Source organism: Daktulosphaira vitifoliae, unplaced genomic scaffold (assembly GCF_025091365.1).
Source record: "Daktulosphaira vitifoliae isolate Bord-2020 unplaced genomic scaffold, ASM2509136v1 Scaffold_1, whole genome shotgun sequence".
Classification (NCBI taxonomy): domain Eukaryota; kingdom Metazoa; phylum Arthropoda; class Insecta; order Hemiptera; family Phylloxeridae; genus Daktulosphaira; species Daktulosphaira vitifoliae.
In genome coordinates, this window is record NW_026099572.1 from 66,149,894 (window position 1) to 66,168,450 (window position 18,557).

Consider the following 18,557-nt stretch of genomic DNA (forward strand, 5'->3'; position numbering starts at 1 on the left):
TCTGAAAGTATGATTTTTGAATTTATTACAAATAGATGTATTATTTGAATTACATTATTTTAAACTGTTACATAAAATATCAATTGATATACAATAAATTTTTATACTCAATTTAGAAAGTCCTTGCATGCAGTAGGTTGAAAATTAGAAAATTCAAAATGGCCGAATGTTGATATTTAGGTAATCTGCAATTTGTGAGACTATAATAATACAGCAGTCTAGACTCTAGAGATCGTCCCTCTCTCTTTCTAAAGTGTTGTAGTTATCTTTCTTATATGTAAATAAATCATTATATTATTCATAATAGTTGTACAGAATAACGATTGAAATTGTTGATTCTAATTAAGATTCTTATAATTAAACCGTGTAAACGGTATGCGCCCATAGTGTTAAGTTAATATTTGGGTCTTTATAAATGACAACGTTAACTCATTCTTTGCCTGGTAAGAAATAAGAATATTACATCCTTTTAATTCACTGCGAAAAATCTACCTTCATAAGTTGTTCAAAATCTTATCATTAAATATCAATTAATATTATCTAAAAATCATCACTTATTAAAAAATAGGATTTACTTTTATTATATATTGACTCAATGGATAATTATTTTCAATGCTAAATATTCATTTATATTTATACATATTATATTATGATTAATATTTACAACTACTTTTATTTTATTTAGGTACTGATCTAAATAAAGCCATACAAAAGCGAAGAGCTGGATCCATAGGGTAAGAATTGTAAAAAATTAAAATTTTTCATTAATTATACTTGTATCATTTATAAATACTATTGTTTAAATGATAGTAACTACTATATTATTTGGTATTATACACCATATATGACAAAATAATTTGATTTTTAAGTATTTAATTTACTATGTAATTCATAGTATGAATCTTATAATTGAATATATCAACATAATAACATAACAACTTTTGTGTTTCATTTAAATTAATGTTTAAATTAGTACAATATTATGCAAAGTTAACAATTTAAAGTAATCACTAGAGCTAAGGCATGAACATTGCTACAACTAGACATATCTCAGTTTCACTTCTACTTCCGCCTATATATACAAATGTTTATAACTTCTGAAATATTGATCTAAAAGATGTTATTGACAATTAATTTCTTAAATGGATCACTATGTATTAAATAAGCTAGTTAATTATGTATGTTATCATTTGAAAAAATAAAATTAACATTCTTATAATGTATAAGGGATGAACATAAAATTTATTTTATGATCATTAAATTGGGAAAAACATGAAACTGTAAGAAACCAATATAAAAATTATCAGTTATATTTTTATTTATATATTAAATAAGTATTTCGTGATAAAAGAATGAAGCTGTATATCATATTTGTTTATAGCTGTAAATAATAAAACTTAATAATTCTTATGATTTCTCTAATGTCATTATTCATTCTCATTACTCTAATTGTTTGGAAAATTCAATTTATTTTATTGTAAAATTATTAAAATTTAAATATTGTATATAATTGAAAATTTTCTCCGATATTCTAAAAATTTCATTGGTTGAAATAGTAGAAGTTTAATCAATATTAAATCAAAAATAGAAATATTTAAACACAATATTGTAACCAGAAATTTTTAGTAAAAGAAACTACCAACACTAATAAAACATTGTATTTACCTTTTTTATGTATTTTTTTATTTAATATATTGGTTTAATTAACCAATGGGAAGCCTAGCCCTTTTAGCTTGCCTTTATAAACACTACTCTAGGCTAAATATTTTAATAGAGAAATTACAAAATGTTTAATTATTCAAAATACTTTTCAATTCTGGACTTGTAGTATTTATTATTTAAATAGTATACAATAAAGATTTGACATTTTTTTATTTTTATTTGACTTTGAATTATCCTGATTATAAAATGTTTAATTCACGTAATTAAAATTTTCAATTTAATTTAGAGTTTATTTTAAATATCATTCATATTCAAGTTCAGATTAAAAAGCCTTTATATCATAGATATTTGTCGAGTTAAAATTTTTTGCTAAGCTTTATTAAAAAAAAAAAAGTCTGAGATTCTTAAACTTCTTATCCTTGTCTTGATCTGGACTTGGTAATAATTTGGTCTTTATTTTAGTTATGTCTGTTTCTACCTAGGTTTTATGTTGAATCGTAATTTTTAATATAACACGTCTAATATTAGTCTCATATTTAGTCATCATCATTGTACGTTTCATTATCAACATTTCTATCTTTCCCTTCTCGTTTGTTATCAACCAAATGTATTCATAACGTCTTCTTCATTGTCATTATTATTTATTTATTATGAAAAGTACGAGTGAATCTTTATCAAATGTGTGAGTATTTTTACGTAGTAGTTGAAATATATCTGATGAACGTGATGTACAGTTTTTTTTTTTTTTTTTGATAAGATCTATTATATTATTTATAACTGTCGAGCTAAAATTATTTGATGTTTTAATAAATGTAAATTATGTTAACATATGGTTAACATGTCATCAAGTAAATAAATAAAAGGAAACACAATAGAACATTAAAGCTTTATAGTTTTAGTTTAAAAATATGATGCGCGAAGAAGTGTAAGAATGAAAGTATGTTTATTTTTTACGTCATTGAGTTTGTTATAAAAAAACATTTATCATCGATTTCATGGGATTTATCTCTTTCCTTTTCCTAATATTTGAGAACATAAATATTTTAATAATGATTCGTATTGCTTAGATTAGGTTTACTATAAATTCTAGTTTAGGCTAATCTTCAAGGAGTTTGAAGTATTTGACTACTTGTAGATTAGTATTAACGGATCGAGTGAATTCCCCTCCTATGATTCTAAAATAAAAAGATACAAAATATATAACAACACGTTTCCAAAATAATTTTATCAGCAATTCAGTCAAAGCACAATTCGACATAGAATATATTATTTACATAAGAATTAGAAAAAAAATATCAAATATGGTTTTCTTCTGTACATTTTTAATTTGGTAAAAATCGTGAAAAATTTTTAAAAGGAAATGTCCTATTAAGCAAATTCAAAATTATATTAATAAATAAACAGCATGATAGTATCTTTGTTTTAAATTGTTCTGCTTTTAGGTATACCTTTTTCATGAATTGAACATTTTATTTTCATTTTTAGGAGCCTCTTTTTAACTTGTATAATTTTACATTACTACTTAAACATTATTGAAAAATTGTTTTTATCACAGTAATTCTCCACAGTATATCATATTTTATCATTAATATACTTGTATATTTATCTTGGTATGTTTTAAGTTCCTTTTAGCTTATAATCATTGTACAATGTATTTCTATAATATTATGCAAAGCTGTGTCATACGCCCTAATAAAACTGCTCTTTTTTAACCTCCCTCCATACCTACTTCCATTTGTTGTGTTATTATATACATACCGATATTAGGTATAACTCGACATAACACATTGGCCGCGTGCGAGCAACGTTACCTAGCAATGTTGTTGGAATCTTGTTTTTTCTTTAAGAGTTACCACTGCCGATCGAATGGTGTTGGCGGGGCAGGGGCGCTACCCCCTCTTTAATACATGCTTGTAATTGTGTGTATACCTGTGGCAGCAGCATTGGTCGTCCGGTTCTGGCTTCATTTTTCAGTTTAGTTTCCAGTGCTCTTACGGATGTTTGTGTCGTGTTTATTGTCTTCGGGGCGCTACTCTTGTACACGTGTATACGTATTTATAATTTGTGAATGAGTGAACCAGTTTTCAAGTTATGTTGTGTATAATACAGTATCTTTAATATATCATTTTATTGCGATAACCTGAAAGACGATTCACTACCAACTCGATTCTTATATTTTATCAATTTTCTTTTTATATGGTGTCTTGCGTTATATATGTCGTCGCGGCGACGACGGTGTCCAGACGCGAAAACGTCGGGACTATGCTATGAAAAGTTAACTGTTAGGACATCTACGTCCATCGACACCGGATGTACGGATACGCAGGACCACCCCATTATGGGGCCGTCGAGTCTATTGCCGGAGACTCAGCAGGATATTTACAGCCCGGCGGACCCCATTTACCCATGGCCATGGTCATGCCTATGCCGGCTGTCTGTGAGCCACCCCCAAATCCTCAAATACCCACAGATGAGTCGATTCCAAAAAGACGAAGGTACAATTATATTATTAAGAATTTTTCATTAAAAAATAATAGTAAATCAAGTAGGCTTAATAAATGTATACATTATTTTTTGCTTAAGTGTTAAATATTCAAGATGATGCATAATTACATGAGATTTAACATATTTAAATAATATCAATACTTATTTCAAAAAATGTATGTTGCTTTAAAAAGTATAATTTGTTTTAAAACATTCAATTTGCATATTCGTGTATTTTTATGATTTGTCATAATCATTTTTCTAACTATAATTATGTAAATTTTTTATATTTTTCATATATTCCAATGTATTTATAACGATTCAATTTTACATTTGTATAATACGATTCAATTTATAAAAAAATTAAAAAATGACTTGATATAAATTTTATAGCACTATTGTTAAAACATTTTTTGTAGAGGAATAGGTACATTTCTTTTAGTCATATTTAATGAAAAAATGTACATGAAGTGTATTTTCAAACGAATTAAGTATTTTTTATTATATTAACAATTTTACTTAACACCTATTTATTATACAACTCAGTTTTCAGCCCACTGAATTTCATAACTTATTTTCATTGTACGTTGAATTATATGTTAAAATTACAAATTAATTATCGTTGTTATTTATTTTTAAATTCAGATTTTATTTTGTGGCATCACGAAAAAATTATTTAAGAGAATAGAAATTTAAAAAAATATTGTATCAACAACTAAAATCATATCTATATATATGTAGTAGTTAACTAATTAATTTATTGACAATGATACAAAATAGTTTTTTTATTTTTTTTAATAATATAAGAGTGTATAACTAGTATATAACAGTTTTTGTTTTTGGAAACTATTCCATTTTCGAAGGTTTTTGACCCAGTAAATAATTTACACAAATGTTAACGTGGCATATCTATATATTGTTTATTTATACTTCATTTGATACTGTTTAGTAAAAGAAAAAATTGTGTTGAATATTTACATTTTGATTAAGTCTGACGTACTATGTTTGAATAATAAAGTAATTATTATTCATTTGAAATTTACTTCATTGTCCTCCGTGTTATAAACACCAAAAGTTTATTTTCCAAAATAGGATACTTTTCTATCTTCATATAATATCTATTTAAGAACTTACAGACTTTTTTCTAAACTTAAAGCCAATTAAAATTTATTTGAATTTAGAGACATTGGAGAGGAGTATAAAATAAAATCATATGTTTCATCAATATAATATCCATTATGTATGAATTGTAATTCTATTAATATTTAAACCCACAAACAATAATATGTAGTAGTTATTAAGATTAATGATACAAATATGTTAAAACTAACACGTAAAGCGTATAAACCACAGTTGCCTAATTTTGTTTTACATGTAATCGATTATACATACTGACCATATTTTAGTTCTAACTTCAAACAAAATTTTAATTGTAGATTTTTATAACTTTTATTTTAGAATAAAATAAATTCATAAAATAAAATTACTAAATCAAATTAGTACTGTATGCGAAATATTATTAAGAATGAATGAAAAAATTTATATTTTTTATCTTTTCAGTATAAAAGTTAAAATTAATATTCAACAGTAACCTGCAACAAAATAACTTTGCATTCGCTGTAATTATATTGATTAGTAGTTTTAGTAAAAAACATTCTACCCTTTAAGCTTCTATGTAAATGAAAAGAGTAATTTACATGTTTAGAATCTATGCACAGGCACATAATGTTAAAATAAGATCTGAAATATTTATAAGTATTTTTGTATTATATTATAATAATATATGTTTTTAGATCTTACTTTAAAATAATAATAATATGTGATATTAAAAAACGTGTAATAATTAATTTATCTGCGTATTCAGATTTTTATAAAAATTATACCCTTGGCTAATCCCAATTAATTGGGATAAAAATGAGGAAAAAGAAAAATGCCTATGTATAATCAAACTATGTATAGTTTTCTTTAGAAACTAATAATTTCTTTTTGATTCAAAATAAGTTTTTAAAATTTAGTAAAATAACTAAAAAATTATTTTTTATTTTTCACTTCTGATTAAAAATTTTATGTCACTTTAAAATTTGTATAATATTTTTTTATTAAGAATACAATGATTATTTTATTATTAAAAATATTATAGTGTAAAAACTTTCAAGTTTATGAAAGTTACAGAAAAATTTTAATAAATTATATTATTGCTAAAAATGTTCAATTAATTTTAAACATCTTCAAAACTACATTCTTTTGAATTTTATATTATTTTAAATAAGTTAATATTGCGTTTACATTTTCACTGGATTAAATGATTTTACGCCATGTGTAACGTTTATTAATGTGAATGTTTAACATAACGCGTTATTCTTAAGTATTTTATATTATATATAGTTTTTTTTTTAAAGAAATCTTATAAATATAAAAAATGTAATACTGAAATTGATATTTGTTTGAATTATTATTTCTAACTATTAGTATTATAAAAAAAAGTATTCTGTTAATTTATTTAAAGTTTCAATTTTATCCTTAAAATAGGTTGTATTTTCATTTATTATTGCGCTTTGGCTAAATGTTTTTAAAAATATCTCCTTTACTTGATAATTAGAAAAATAATAGTTAGTTGAAAGAATGAAAACTAACATTTTTTTATTACTTTACGAAATATGTAGTCGTTAAAAAACAATAAATAACACTTCTATAATAGATATCTATTTATTGAACATTGAACCTCAAACCAATGCTTCTAAATTGATGTACCACATCTGACACGCCTTCTCGCGAGTTATGTCGATAGACAACGTGTAAGTGTAGAGGACAACGAACACTACACGCATTAGTTCCGCAGTTTCCTTAGGTTAGTTATATAGTCAGTCACCTTTTCTTAAATTTACAACAAAACTATCAGGATTATTCCCGTTTTGAATGTTGACTTAGACTCGCACTTGTTGCGAAATCACTAGATTTTGTAAATCGTATCTTGTAAAGAATGTCTATGAATGGGGAAAAAAGCAAAAAGGATTTGACCTTTTTTCTATATATCAAAATCACCCCTCGGTATGTGGTCTTCGTCCTTTGACCAGGTGTCTTAATACAGGTGTGCATTTCATCTACATTCGCAGACAAATGGACTCCAAATTTTTTTATCGTCTCTTCCTATTTATGAAATCGCTTATGTTCTCATTCAGTTGTACTAAAAGCAAAAGAAGTGATATATTTTTCATTGTGCGCATTTCTCCAAGAATTATGCGTTAGAAATAGTATTAAATGAAGATTATTTCCATAACAATCATACTGTTATAACGATTTTATTTCAATCACTTTTTTCAAAAACTAAAAAATGTGTGTGTTTTCATACAAAAACCTTATAGGATTATGCTGCGCAAATACTATTTTTTAATCTCATTTATAAATATTACTCAATATTAGATTGAATCTTCTATGCCTATTAAATTATAATTGTGTATTTTTTTTATTTCAGATCAGATGAAGAAGATTCTAGCCAAAAATACTCTAGAATGGAAGATGATAACATTCAAGACAAAGAAAGGTTTGCCAGGTGAGTGTCTAGTAAAATTTGAGGGATAGTATTGGTAATATTTTATACACTTGTAACTTTCTTCTTAAAAACATTGCCAACCTATATTATACTATTTCAATCCATTAAAAAAAAATTTTTTGTAGATTCAGGTTTATGTTTATTAAATTGATATATTTTGTTTAGCTGATATATAATCATTTTTATGATAAATTATTTACCCTAAAAATTTTTTTTCAAACCAGACTTTATTTACTTGTATATTTTTTCATTATCATTTTTTCTAGCATTATCTAAAATGTGATTTATATTTTTATTCTGGAAATTATTGCGTTCAGTCTTCATTTGTTAGTATAAGTTTTCTTCAAACAAATGAAGCTTTTTATTTTTCTCGAAGAAAAATAAAAGGTTACTACGTTATTTTTTCAAATCTGTTATTTAGTATTTTCTAGTATTGTAATATTTAACGTCTTAGCATTAACGTTAAATTTTTTATTTTGTTCTTGAATTGTTTACAGAAAAGTAAAAAAAAATATGATAAAATAAGAATACTAAAGGCTTAGTATAACGCAATAAAAAATCATAACGAATGTAATAAACATGAAGTTATTACCCTTTTAAGGAAAATAACATTTTTTTATTCTTATCTGCCATCTCAGGTTTTTTTATTTTACTGAATCTCTTGTTACATAAACAAACAAAACAAGAGATTTTAAATAAAATATTTTAGTTTTAATCATTTAGTTATTTACCATGAATTAATTTCAATAAATCTAAAACTAATTTAAACTTATATCTCTGAATTTATCAATTTATTTGAAAACTAACATCTTTTATAAATCAAATTCGTTTTTTAATTATTTGTTAATAAACCCCAATATTAGAATTTTTAAATTAAATTTTTATATTCTTTTTAATATGGTAATAATATGACATTTTAACAACGCGCTACTTATACAACGTCAATATGTCTTCGAATAATTTACAATTTAAATTATCCGTAATTATTGAGTAGAAGCAAATAACTTATTTTATGGAAATTTGTATGTTTTCTAAATCGTGTGAGCGACATAGTTGTTGTTAGTTGTAGTTACATTTTTGTTATTGTTGAACTGTTTACCGCTTAATTTATTAATGACATTTTAAATTACATATATAATTACAAGAACTCATATGTTTAGTGAAATTTATATAATTAACAATAATTTATTTACTAAATCTATGCTAACATTAATCTCAAAACTAACTAAAATGTTGTGATCAAAATTATACGATCCCTTGAATTTATTATAAACTTGCTCCTTTTTTTGTTTACGTATTTTTTATAGTTATTATTCATATAAAATGATCAATTTTTTATTGTATCATAGATATTTTCATTAATTTTACATTCGACTTTGATATATTAACTAAATATGTCAAATTAATTATTATATTTCTTGTATTGATAATATTTCAATAGTACACCAATAAATTGTATTATAACATTAAACAACTTATAAAATATCTAGTTATGTATTAACGTATTCTTGTTATTTATTAACTCGATGTTTTAATAGCCGACGAATAGAGAGAACGTAGAAAGTTGAGTTTTCCTAACTCTTGTTATCTTTAGTGGCAGCGGCAAGGTGTGTATGAGGCAATTAGGTTGTTGGGCTGATCTCTTTTAAAGACGCTTCCTGCGCGCAAAACTCCGAATGTGGTTAATTTGTTATATTATTCGAGCACGAAGGAGACTGCTAATAAAGACATGATTGTGCACGTGCTCGCTCTAAAAGTTTTCGCCTTCCCTTACTAGTAGTATTCATTAAAAACTACCATCATTCGAATTTATACTCCAACAACTTGTGCTGTCTGTATACTATATACATAATAATATTATCGTTCACATTCGTTCTTTGTACAGATTATACGTCGTATTGGTCCACAAGTTCTTACACTTGATAAGAACCACTTCGCTTTCCACCGTTATCTCTATTAGTTGAAAAAATTAATATTTAACTTTGGTAACGGTTTCGGTCTCGATTGTTTTTCTACTTCATCAACCGATAACATAGACTTGGTGTTTCTCTGTATGACTTTATGGCGAGATAAACCGTAACACAAAATTGCGAGTACTATGCATTATTATATATAACTTGCGTCCATGGAAGATGAGGATGTATAGCGAAGAGTTGAGTGACCCCTGTGGAGGAGAAGTACAACACAACAAGGCACATGCCAGCGTAGAGTACATATAGTGAGTATAAGCCGTTCTTGTATGCTAGGAGCCGTGAGAAGAAGGCGCGCATCTCGCCCGCTCGCCGCACGTCGCCTACCAAATGCTTGTCACGATTTCTTGGGCGGCAGAAAGATCATCGCCGCTCAACTGCCACCACCCCTGTTACCGCTTCTCTATGTTTTACATCGAGTTATGATATTTTATTATATAAAAATAACCTTTCACTATGATACAAAACGATCTACCAGAGTCTAGGACACTGTAGGTATAGGTTTTAACTATTAAACTATATAAAAATTAATATAAGCTACTTCTCATGGGACAATTTGCACATCAGTTCTTAGTTTTTGGAATTGTATTTGATAAATTCTTAATTGATTGTTCATCGACATTAAAAGAAAATGCATATTAACTTTTTATATTTGTTATTAAATAATTTGTATGCATTCAGATTTCTAAAGAAATTCAATGTAAAACAAATTTATTTATTTTTACCGCTATTTTAAAATATGATTATTTATTTTATTTTATTATTATTCCTATTAATATTTGATTTAAAAGTTTCATAATCTTAAGTTAAAATAATCGTTTATTTAATTACAATGTAACTTTTTACTTCGTATAAATGCAACTTAAAATTATGAGGCAGCCTAGCTTAATTATGTTTATTTTAACCAACTACATTTCCTCAGACAACAATAACAATTTAAAACATACCTATACTATTATGTTTGAAAATATTTTTAAATGTTATTTTTTTTTTTATTGTACTGACTAATAATCATAACTGTATATAGTAATGCATACTTTAGTTATTAGTGTGTATCAATGATAAAATAGTCGACGCGTAAAACTTAATATTTCTTGGTCTACTTTAATTTTAGTAAGCATAAAAAATTTGAGAACTTATATTTCATATATATATATTGAAATGAATTAGTTAATCGTTTTTCTAGCTCGTTTGACTGAGGCTGTTTTTTTAATTAAAGTTTATATAAAATAATCAACGTTTAATTTTGTACCTTATAGAAATTGTTATCATAACAATTATAGAAAGCGAGCAAATAATAAATTTAATAACAAATTTGTTATACTAACTATATGTTAAAGAAATCAATTTTATTAAATTAATCGGAAATTCAAACCTATTATACTTTTATAAGTGAGCTATTTTACGCGATAAGTAGACATTAGGTTTGTCGAATGTTTTAATAATCTATCACGTATACAGCACGCTTGTGTTAGTTATTTCTTTTCTTTCCTTCGAGTATGTACACTTTAGTTGTATTGTTTTATTGTAGTATAGTTAGTAGGAAGGTTATCCAAAAAGTAATAACGTCATACGCTTGATAAGGCTAAAGAATTGACTACTCAGTAAAAAGTTAAAATAGTTTAAAACTTAGTTCATATAGAGTCAATTTTATATTGAATCTTAACCCTTAAATGAATAATATTTTATTATAACATATTATGACTTACAAATTATTTTATTTTATCTTCTTTAAATTTGGTGAGCTCAATGAAAAAAGGTAAAATTAAAAAAAAAATTTATAACAATATGAATATGCGTTCTTTGTATCTGGCTAACTACTATTTTGTTATATACACTCTCCTAATTCCCATTAATTACTCCTGCGAGCGCTATCGCTTACATCTCTATTATTGTAATTATCTCAAAATGTTGGTTAATTGTTTTGTCACAAACAAATATGTAGGAACATTTAATAAAAACTTTCAATTAATAATATTAATTTTTTTCATTGAAAACGTGCCTTCAGTTATCTTTTAATTTAATACTGTTCATCGTTTCTTACTCAACTTATATACAATTATATAATTGTGTTTTTTGACGATTTATGTATATCTTGCGATTTTTTTTTTCCATGTGAAATCACTGTAGGGAGAATCATTGCGAAATTGAAAGGCGGAGGCGGAACAAGATGACAGCATACATCACTGAGTTATCTGACATGGTACCAGCATGTCAATCACTAGCCCGTAAACCAGACAAACTTACCATTCTTCGAATGGCCGTCAACCACATGAAAAGTCTCAGAGGTAAATATTATATAATTTAAATGAAAACTGGTCAGAAACAAACACATATTAAACATTAGTTGAGAACGCAATATAACTATTTTTTGATTCTTAATCCCTTAAGAATTAAAATTGAAAATGCTAACATATAACTGTTATAAATCAAATTTAAAGTAATCTTTCTTTTGCCCCTTAAGTTGCCTCTGACAATCGTTTAAAAAATACAATTAAGACATGTAAAATTTGTAATTATAAAATATCTTATTTTTGATTTTTGTATAAAAAAGGTGATCAAAAGGCATCTGTTTATAATCTATATCTATTTATCTAATTAAATGTAATCAAACAATGTACCCGTTATTTTGTTTCTAATGCAAAAAATCAACTTCAGGATATGTTCGTTATAATTTTATTATTATCTTTTACTCTCCAAATTCTGTTGATACACTACGCTTGTTTGTACTTCCTTGGTGAAGCTTGAGATGAAGACGAAAACATAGGCGCGTGAGAATTAGTAAATACGTCTTGGACAAGAACACCCTGTCGCAGGATGCGTGATCCCTTTTCATTTATTTCCTTTTCCGGGCCAACGTTGCGTGTGCTTTATCGCGTCCTGCATCAGATGCTAGGGATTTTGAGACCGATTTTAATAATATTATTGTACATAAGTTTTTCTCATTTTCTTCAGGATGCACTCGTCGCGGAGATTTCATTTCCTGTTTTTTTCTCATAATATTTCTAAATGTATCTAAGAGAAAACTTAATATTATTATACATCCTGTATAATAAACCAATAATTATTGTCAACGAAAATTAGATCAAATTTACCTATTGTTTTGTTAATAATTATTGGATTTCAAAGTATCACTTGCGTCATTTTAACCGTAATGAATTTAGTTCTTATTATTATGAAGTGCGGGATGATCATTTAGTATACACTTAATCATGCAATATTTATATGAATATTATTACTCTTGTGTGTATATGTAAGACAAAGAAAGAGTCGTGACTTCTTTGCTGACTAAAGCATAGTTATGGTTTATTTGGTCTCCCGAAACTCAACCGGTACGTTAAGAATGATTTACAACGTCTACAGATGTAAAAATAAACACTTATTGTTTTGTGTTACGTGAAGTAGAAGTGCGCACTGATCAAAATAAGCTAACTCAATTTCTCGTGCAATTACCCATTCTCATTATAGGGAGTATTTATATTTATACTACGCACTGACCACAAGATCGTTAATTTGTTCGTTAAAATTTCCTTATTATCAGAATTTTTTTTTAAATAAGGCGACCGGTTAAATAAGGTGTTAAAATAACATTTTAAATGCAAGATTTATGACTTGGCAGCTTAATACTATTTTCTACATTTTTTTCACCTATAGCCAATGTGTTACTGTGAAGTAAGGTGTATAACGCGTTTTATTTTTTCTCTTCTAAAATAATATAACGGAAACTCGCCTTTCCCTAACGGAGTACAAAATATAATAATAACCGATTGTATTCAAATGGTGACCAAGACAAGAATGAATATTGTCACATTATAGGTGGCCTGCGTTTGCTTGGAACCCGGTCATAGCCAGCAGTTACAATATATTATTATTATTATTATTATTATGTTGAAAATAATGTATATAATAATATTGTTTAATATTCACCTGGCTAAGCGTTGTATATCTATCAGCCCGCGGCAAAGACCTATTGTTTATTGTCACGTCCATAGTCAATTTCCTGTTTCACCCTGCTTTTCTGACGTATTTTTATTATTATTGTTATTATTTCCACGCATGATTTGAATGCCAATTTTCTAAAAATAATGTTGCTAATTTTTGGTATGAATATTATTAAACTAATTTAAATAAATGAAATCAAATGTTTTTCTTATAAAATTATTAAAATTTTAATTATTCAAATAGTTTTACTATCAAATTTACCATATTTCTCGCCTAACAGTCGGGATAGTGACTTATCTAAAAAAAAAAAAAATGTTGCAAGACTAGTGAAAATAATAAGAAAAATATTTGCAAAAATAAAAAAATGAATATTTATGAGTTTTGTGTCACTATAGAAAATGTATTCTTGTTGACATCGTCTTTTATACTGTAACAGTACTTATCTCATACATTAACAAAACGAAATTTTTATCAATAATAATAAAAGAAGATATTCTAAACATATTTTTTTGTGAGACTGATAGTCTGCGATACATAGTTATGAAAATAAAATCATCTCTTGTATAATTAAAATTTGTGTTTTAATCATCTTAAAAACCTAGAAAAACGAATGTACGCACTGTTGGGGTATAAACGACATCTTGTTACTCTTATAAATGTATCCCTTTATTATTTTTAAAGCTCAAAAATGTACCCTTCATTGGACCTCTACGTAATTAGAATTTAAAAATATTGTCTCTAGATTTTGACTTACAATTTACAGGGACAGGTAATACAAACAATGATGGTACATACAAACCCAGCTTTTTAACTGATCAAGAGTTGAAGCATCTTATTTTGGAAGCTGCTGATGGATTTTTATTTGTTGTAACATGTGATACTGGTAGAGTTATCTATGTATCTGATTCAGTTGCGCCCGTATTAAATTACTCTCAAGTAATTATGTTTTTAAAACATTTTTTTAAAACATAATATTTATCATATACATAAATGTTTAGAATGACTGGTTAGGAACAAGCATGTTTGACCATTTACATCCTGAAGATGTTGAAAAAGTGAGAGAACAATTATCAACTCAAGAACCACAAAATTCTGGTCGCATATTAGATTTAAAAACGGGAACTGTGAAAAAAGAGGGTCATCAGTGTAAGTCTAATCTAAATTATTAAGTTATATTTTTTATCTTCCAAATCTTTAAGTAAATATAAATTTATTTACCTCATATATTTATTTATAGCTTCCATGAGACTTTGCATGGGTTCACGACGAGGTTTCATTTGTAGAATGAAAATTGGTAATAGTGGAGGAATGATGGCTAGTATTTCTGGTCATAATTTACATCAGAGACTTAAACAGCGCAATACTTTAGGACCAACACGTGATGGAAATGAATTTGCTGTTATTCATTGTACTGGCTATATTAAAAACTGGCCTCCAACCGGTCAGTTTGATCATCCGTTATCTGGTATGCTGTCGATCTGTCGTCTAATCACTGCGATGACACTTACCATTAAATAATTATTATAAGAGTTTAATTAAATTTTAATATAAAAATATTTATACTAATAGGTGTTCAAATTGAACGTGCTGTTGAAGAAGATGGTACTCATTGTTGTTTAGTTGCTATTGGACGGTTACAAGTCACTTCTACTCCAAATACAACTGACCTATCTGGATCTAATAGTAATGCAGGTAAAGTCGAAATTATATATTCATGTATATTTAATGACATAATAATTTTATTTTTATGAATATTTTTTAGAATTTATATCACGCCATTCTATGGATGGTAAATTTACATTTGTTGATCAACGTGTAACTCATATACTGGGATACAAGCCACAAGATCTACTAAGTAAAACTTGTTATGAATTTTTTCATCCAGAAGATCAGACACATATGAAAGATAGTTTTGAACAAGGTACTGTTGGTATTAAAATTAAATTTTGCACCATTTATTTATTATAATGTAATTTCCATCATTCCAGTTTTGAAAATGAAAGGTCAAGTTATGTCTGTAATGTATCGGATTCGTGGTAAAAATCATGATTGGATATGGTTACGAACTTCAGCTTTTGCTTTTTTGAATCCATATACTGATGACATAGAATACATTGTTTGTACAAATTCTACTGCTAAGTAATTTATTTTATTTAACTGTTAATAACTGTGAGTTATTAATAAAAATCAACTATTAATGAATGGATATAATGAATACTGTAGATCTTCAATGCATTCACCCTCTGAAAGTGGAGTCAATATCAGCAATCCATCAGCTGAACCTGTTTACCAGCAACAAGCACCTGGCTTAGATTATACAGTTCAAAGGAGAGACCATGTAGGAGCTCCGCCTTATCAAGCACATTCTATGATAACAGCTGCTCCGACGCCTAACCAACATATGATCCGTAAGTAACTCTAACTTATATTTGTTTAAAAAAATTTAATGTTACATTTAAAAATGTATAGCCAATAACACAGCACAGAGACCCAATAGTACTCAAAATGTTTTTAACTCGTATGAGACTAATGCATCTCCTATTAGCTATCATTCTCCAAACCAAGGTACTCAGAACCAAGTGCAATCACCTTTGATGAATCGTATAACTAAATCAAGCCCTACACCAGCACAAACAGCATGGACATTACGTCAAGTAAGTAAAATCAGATTTTAACTGTATGTAATTAAATAAAGGTCTTATTTTAAAATAAAATTTTAGCCGGTTACTGAAGGATATCAATACAACCAAGAAATGAGTCCATCACGTTCACCATCAGGTCCAACATATACACAATTAAGTGGAGGTGCACGGCAAACTACTTATCACAATTCTTCTCCTGCAACCGCCACGCCAGGTATTTTTTAACATCAATTTCTTAGTGTAATAAATATAATACATGTGTTTTATATATAGGAATGTGGGGGTGGCAAGCTGGAGCTACAGGTGCTACAGCTGTTTCGAATAATGTACCACCACATCCACATAGTGGTCATCCTCAAGAACTGTCTGATATGATGATGCAAATGCTTGATCAAAGTGCAGCTGCTGCTTCATTTGAAGATTTAAACATGTTCAATACAAATTTTGAATGAGAAGTAAAATCAAATTTATTATGGAAAAACTTGTCTATTATGTAAGCTCAAAAAGTTAGTCAGAGCAGAAGTGGATGAACGTAATATCCTTTAACTTATGATTTAGTATATAATCAAATCTTAAATTTGTCTTAAATGATCATATTAATTAGAAAATGTTGATTATCATACTATATCAAAAATTATATAATATGATTGAAGTAAATATATTTTTGCCTAGAAAATGTTTCTTAGTCTAATTTTTCACTTTTAGAAATAATATTTCTGGAGTGATAATTGTATTTTAACTGCATTTATATTCATAAGGAAATAATTATTGCAATATTTGATTTAATACTCTTATACATTTCAAATGTTTCAATGGCATAAAATAAAGAAACCATTTTATTTTTGCCATAAAGAGACACAAAAAATATATAATCTGGACAATATTAATAGTTTCCTTTATAACTATTAAAATACAAGGACAAAGAAGAATATAATTATATTCAATTTTTTTCAATATAGCCTTTTCCTACCTCTTAATTCTTTTAAGTTATAGTTAAAAGCTCTAGTTACCCTGTTAAAAGCTTTAACTAAATTATTAACTTTATGCTATTTGAAATGTTTTACAATATTAAATTTAAATCTTAATTTTGACAATTTTATTTTATATTATTTGATAAACATAATTTCCTGTTTCAATCGAAAAATTGNGTTTTACAATATTAAATTTAAATCTTAATTTTGACAATTTTATTTTATATTATTTGATAAACATAATTTCCTGTTTCAATCGATTAATATTAATATCATTAATATTTATTCAAACATATCATAATAAATACCAAATTCTTCCCTTTTAATGTATACTTTTCTTAATTTATAATATTGTAATGCACCTTTGAAGATTATTTCTCTATTGTATTATGTTTAAATTAAACAAAATATTGCTCCTTAATTTCAGTTTTAGAAACATAATTTTAAGGTGAATTTTATATACATATATAAATTTTATACCTTTTTGTGTATACTAAATGTAAATATTTAATTTGTATTGAATAATTCAATATACTACTGTCTTTATTGTGTGTGAATATTTATTTTATTTTTTTATTTAACTATTATTTAATTTCAAATTGTTATTGTATTAATTTTGTTTTTAGTATGTAGATAAAAAAAAATTACTTACTGATTATATATACTCTCAATCATAAACAAGTTACATGCAATTCTGAATTAAAAAATATTGAAAATCAAGTTCTAGTGAAAATAAGTGAACACATATAATGAGTTCTACAAGCCTGACACTAAAAACTTAATCATAATTAACAATTGACTAAAATTTCTTCTATGAAAATACAGTCTGTAGATTTTTGTAATTATTTATTTACTCAATTTCATAAAAAAAAAATTTGTTTTATTTCATGTAAAATGTACTATTTCTCTCACGTTTATAATGTGTGTTTACTTACTATCACTCCAAAACATTCTCCATTTTGCGATTTATTTGATCTATATATTTATATTTATTATATATGTAAATAATATCTCTATTTTAAGTTTATAAATAATAATTTTATTGTAATATATACAATAATTTATATTATGCTAACTGTAAAATCAATAAAAAGAATAAAATGGATTTTTTATTATTATATTTAAATTTTTTTGTACAGTGTTTGCGTTATTTTTTAGGTCCTTAAGCATTTTTGAAACCTATATACTTCTTAATATTCTTCCGCTTTCTAGCTTTTGATGTTATGTTTAGTTGCACTTCATTTGATATTAATACATTTGTAAGAACATTATCTAGCATTTTTTTTATTTACAGCAATTCCACCTATGGCGGAGTAAAAAAATGTTATCTGTATCA

General features: G+C 26.3%; 1 protein-coding gene across 6 annotated transcripts; it reads left to right on the forward strand.

The window, feature by feature from the left end:
• The first annotated feature begins 184 nt into the window (after window positions 1-184).
• LOC126896422 (aryl hydrocarbon receptor nuclear translocator homolog) lies at window positions 185-16,804 on the forward strand. 6 transcript variants are annotated; one of them, XM_050669193.1, is made up of 14 exons: window positions 185-443; window positions 686-734; window positions 7,619-7,696; window positions 11,797-11,954; window positions 14,372-14,544; window positions 14,607-14,754; window positions 14,846-15,073; window positions 15,178-15,300; window positions 15,371-15,529; window positions 15,597-15,747; window positions 15,832-16,016; window positions 16,078-16,262; window positions 16,329-16,464; window positions 16,524-16,804. In XM_050669193.1, exons 1-14 carry the CDS (start codon window positions 416-418, stop codon window positions 16,700-16,702), a joined length of 1,980 nt encoding a protein of 659 aa, XP_050525150.1. In that variant the 5' UTR covers window positions 185-415; the 3' UTR covers window positions 16,703-16,804. The 6 variants fall into 6 exon arrangements, with proteins under 6 accessions (XP_050525150.1, XP_050525151.1, XP_050525149.1 ...); XM_050669194.1 differs by having other exon boundaries at window positions 14,846-15,049; XM_050669192.1 differs by having other exon boundaries at window positions 7,619-7,695; window positions 11,793-11,954.
• The last annotated feature ends 1,753 nt before the right edge of the window (window positions 16,805-18,557 follow it).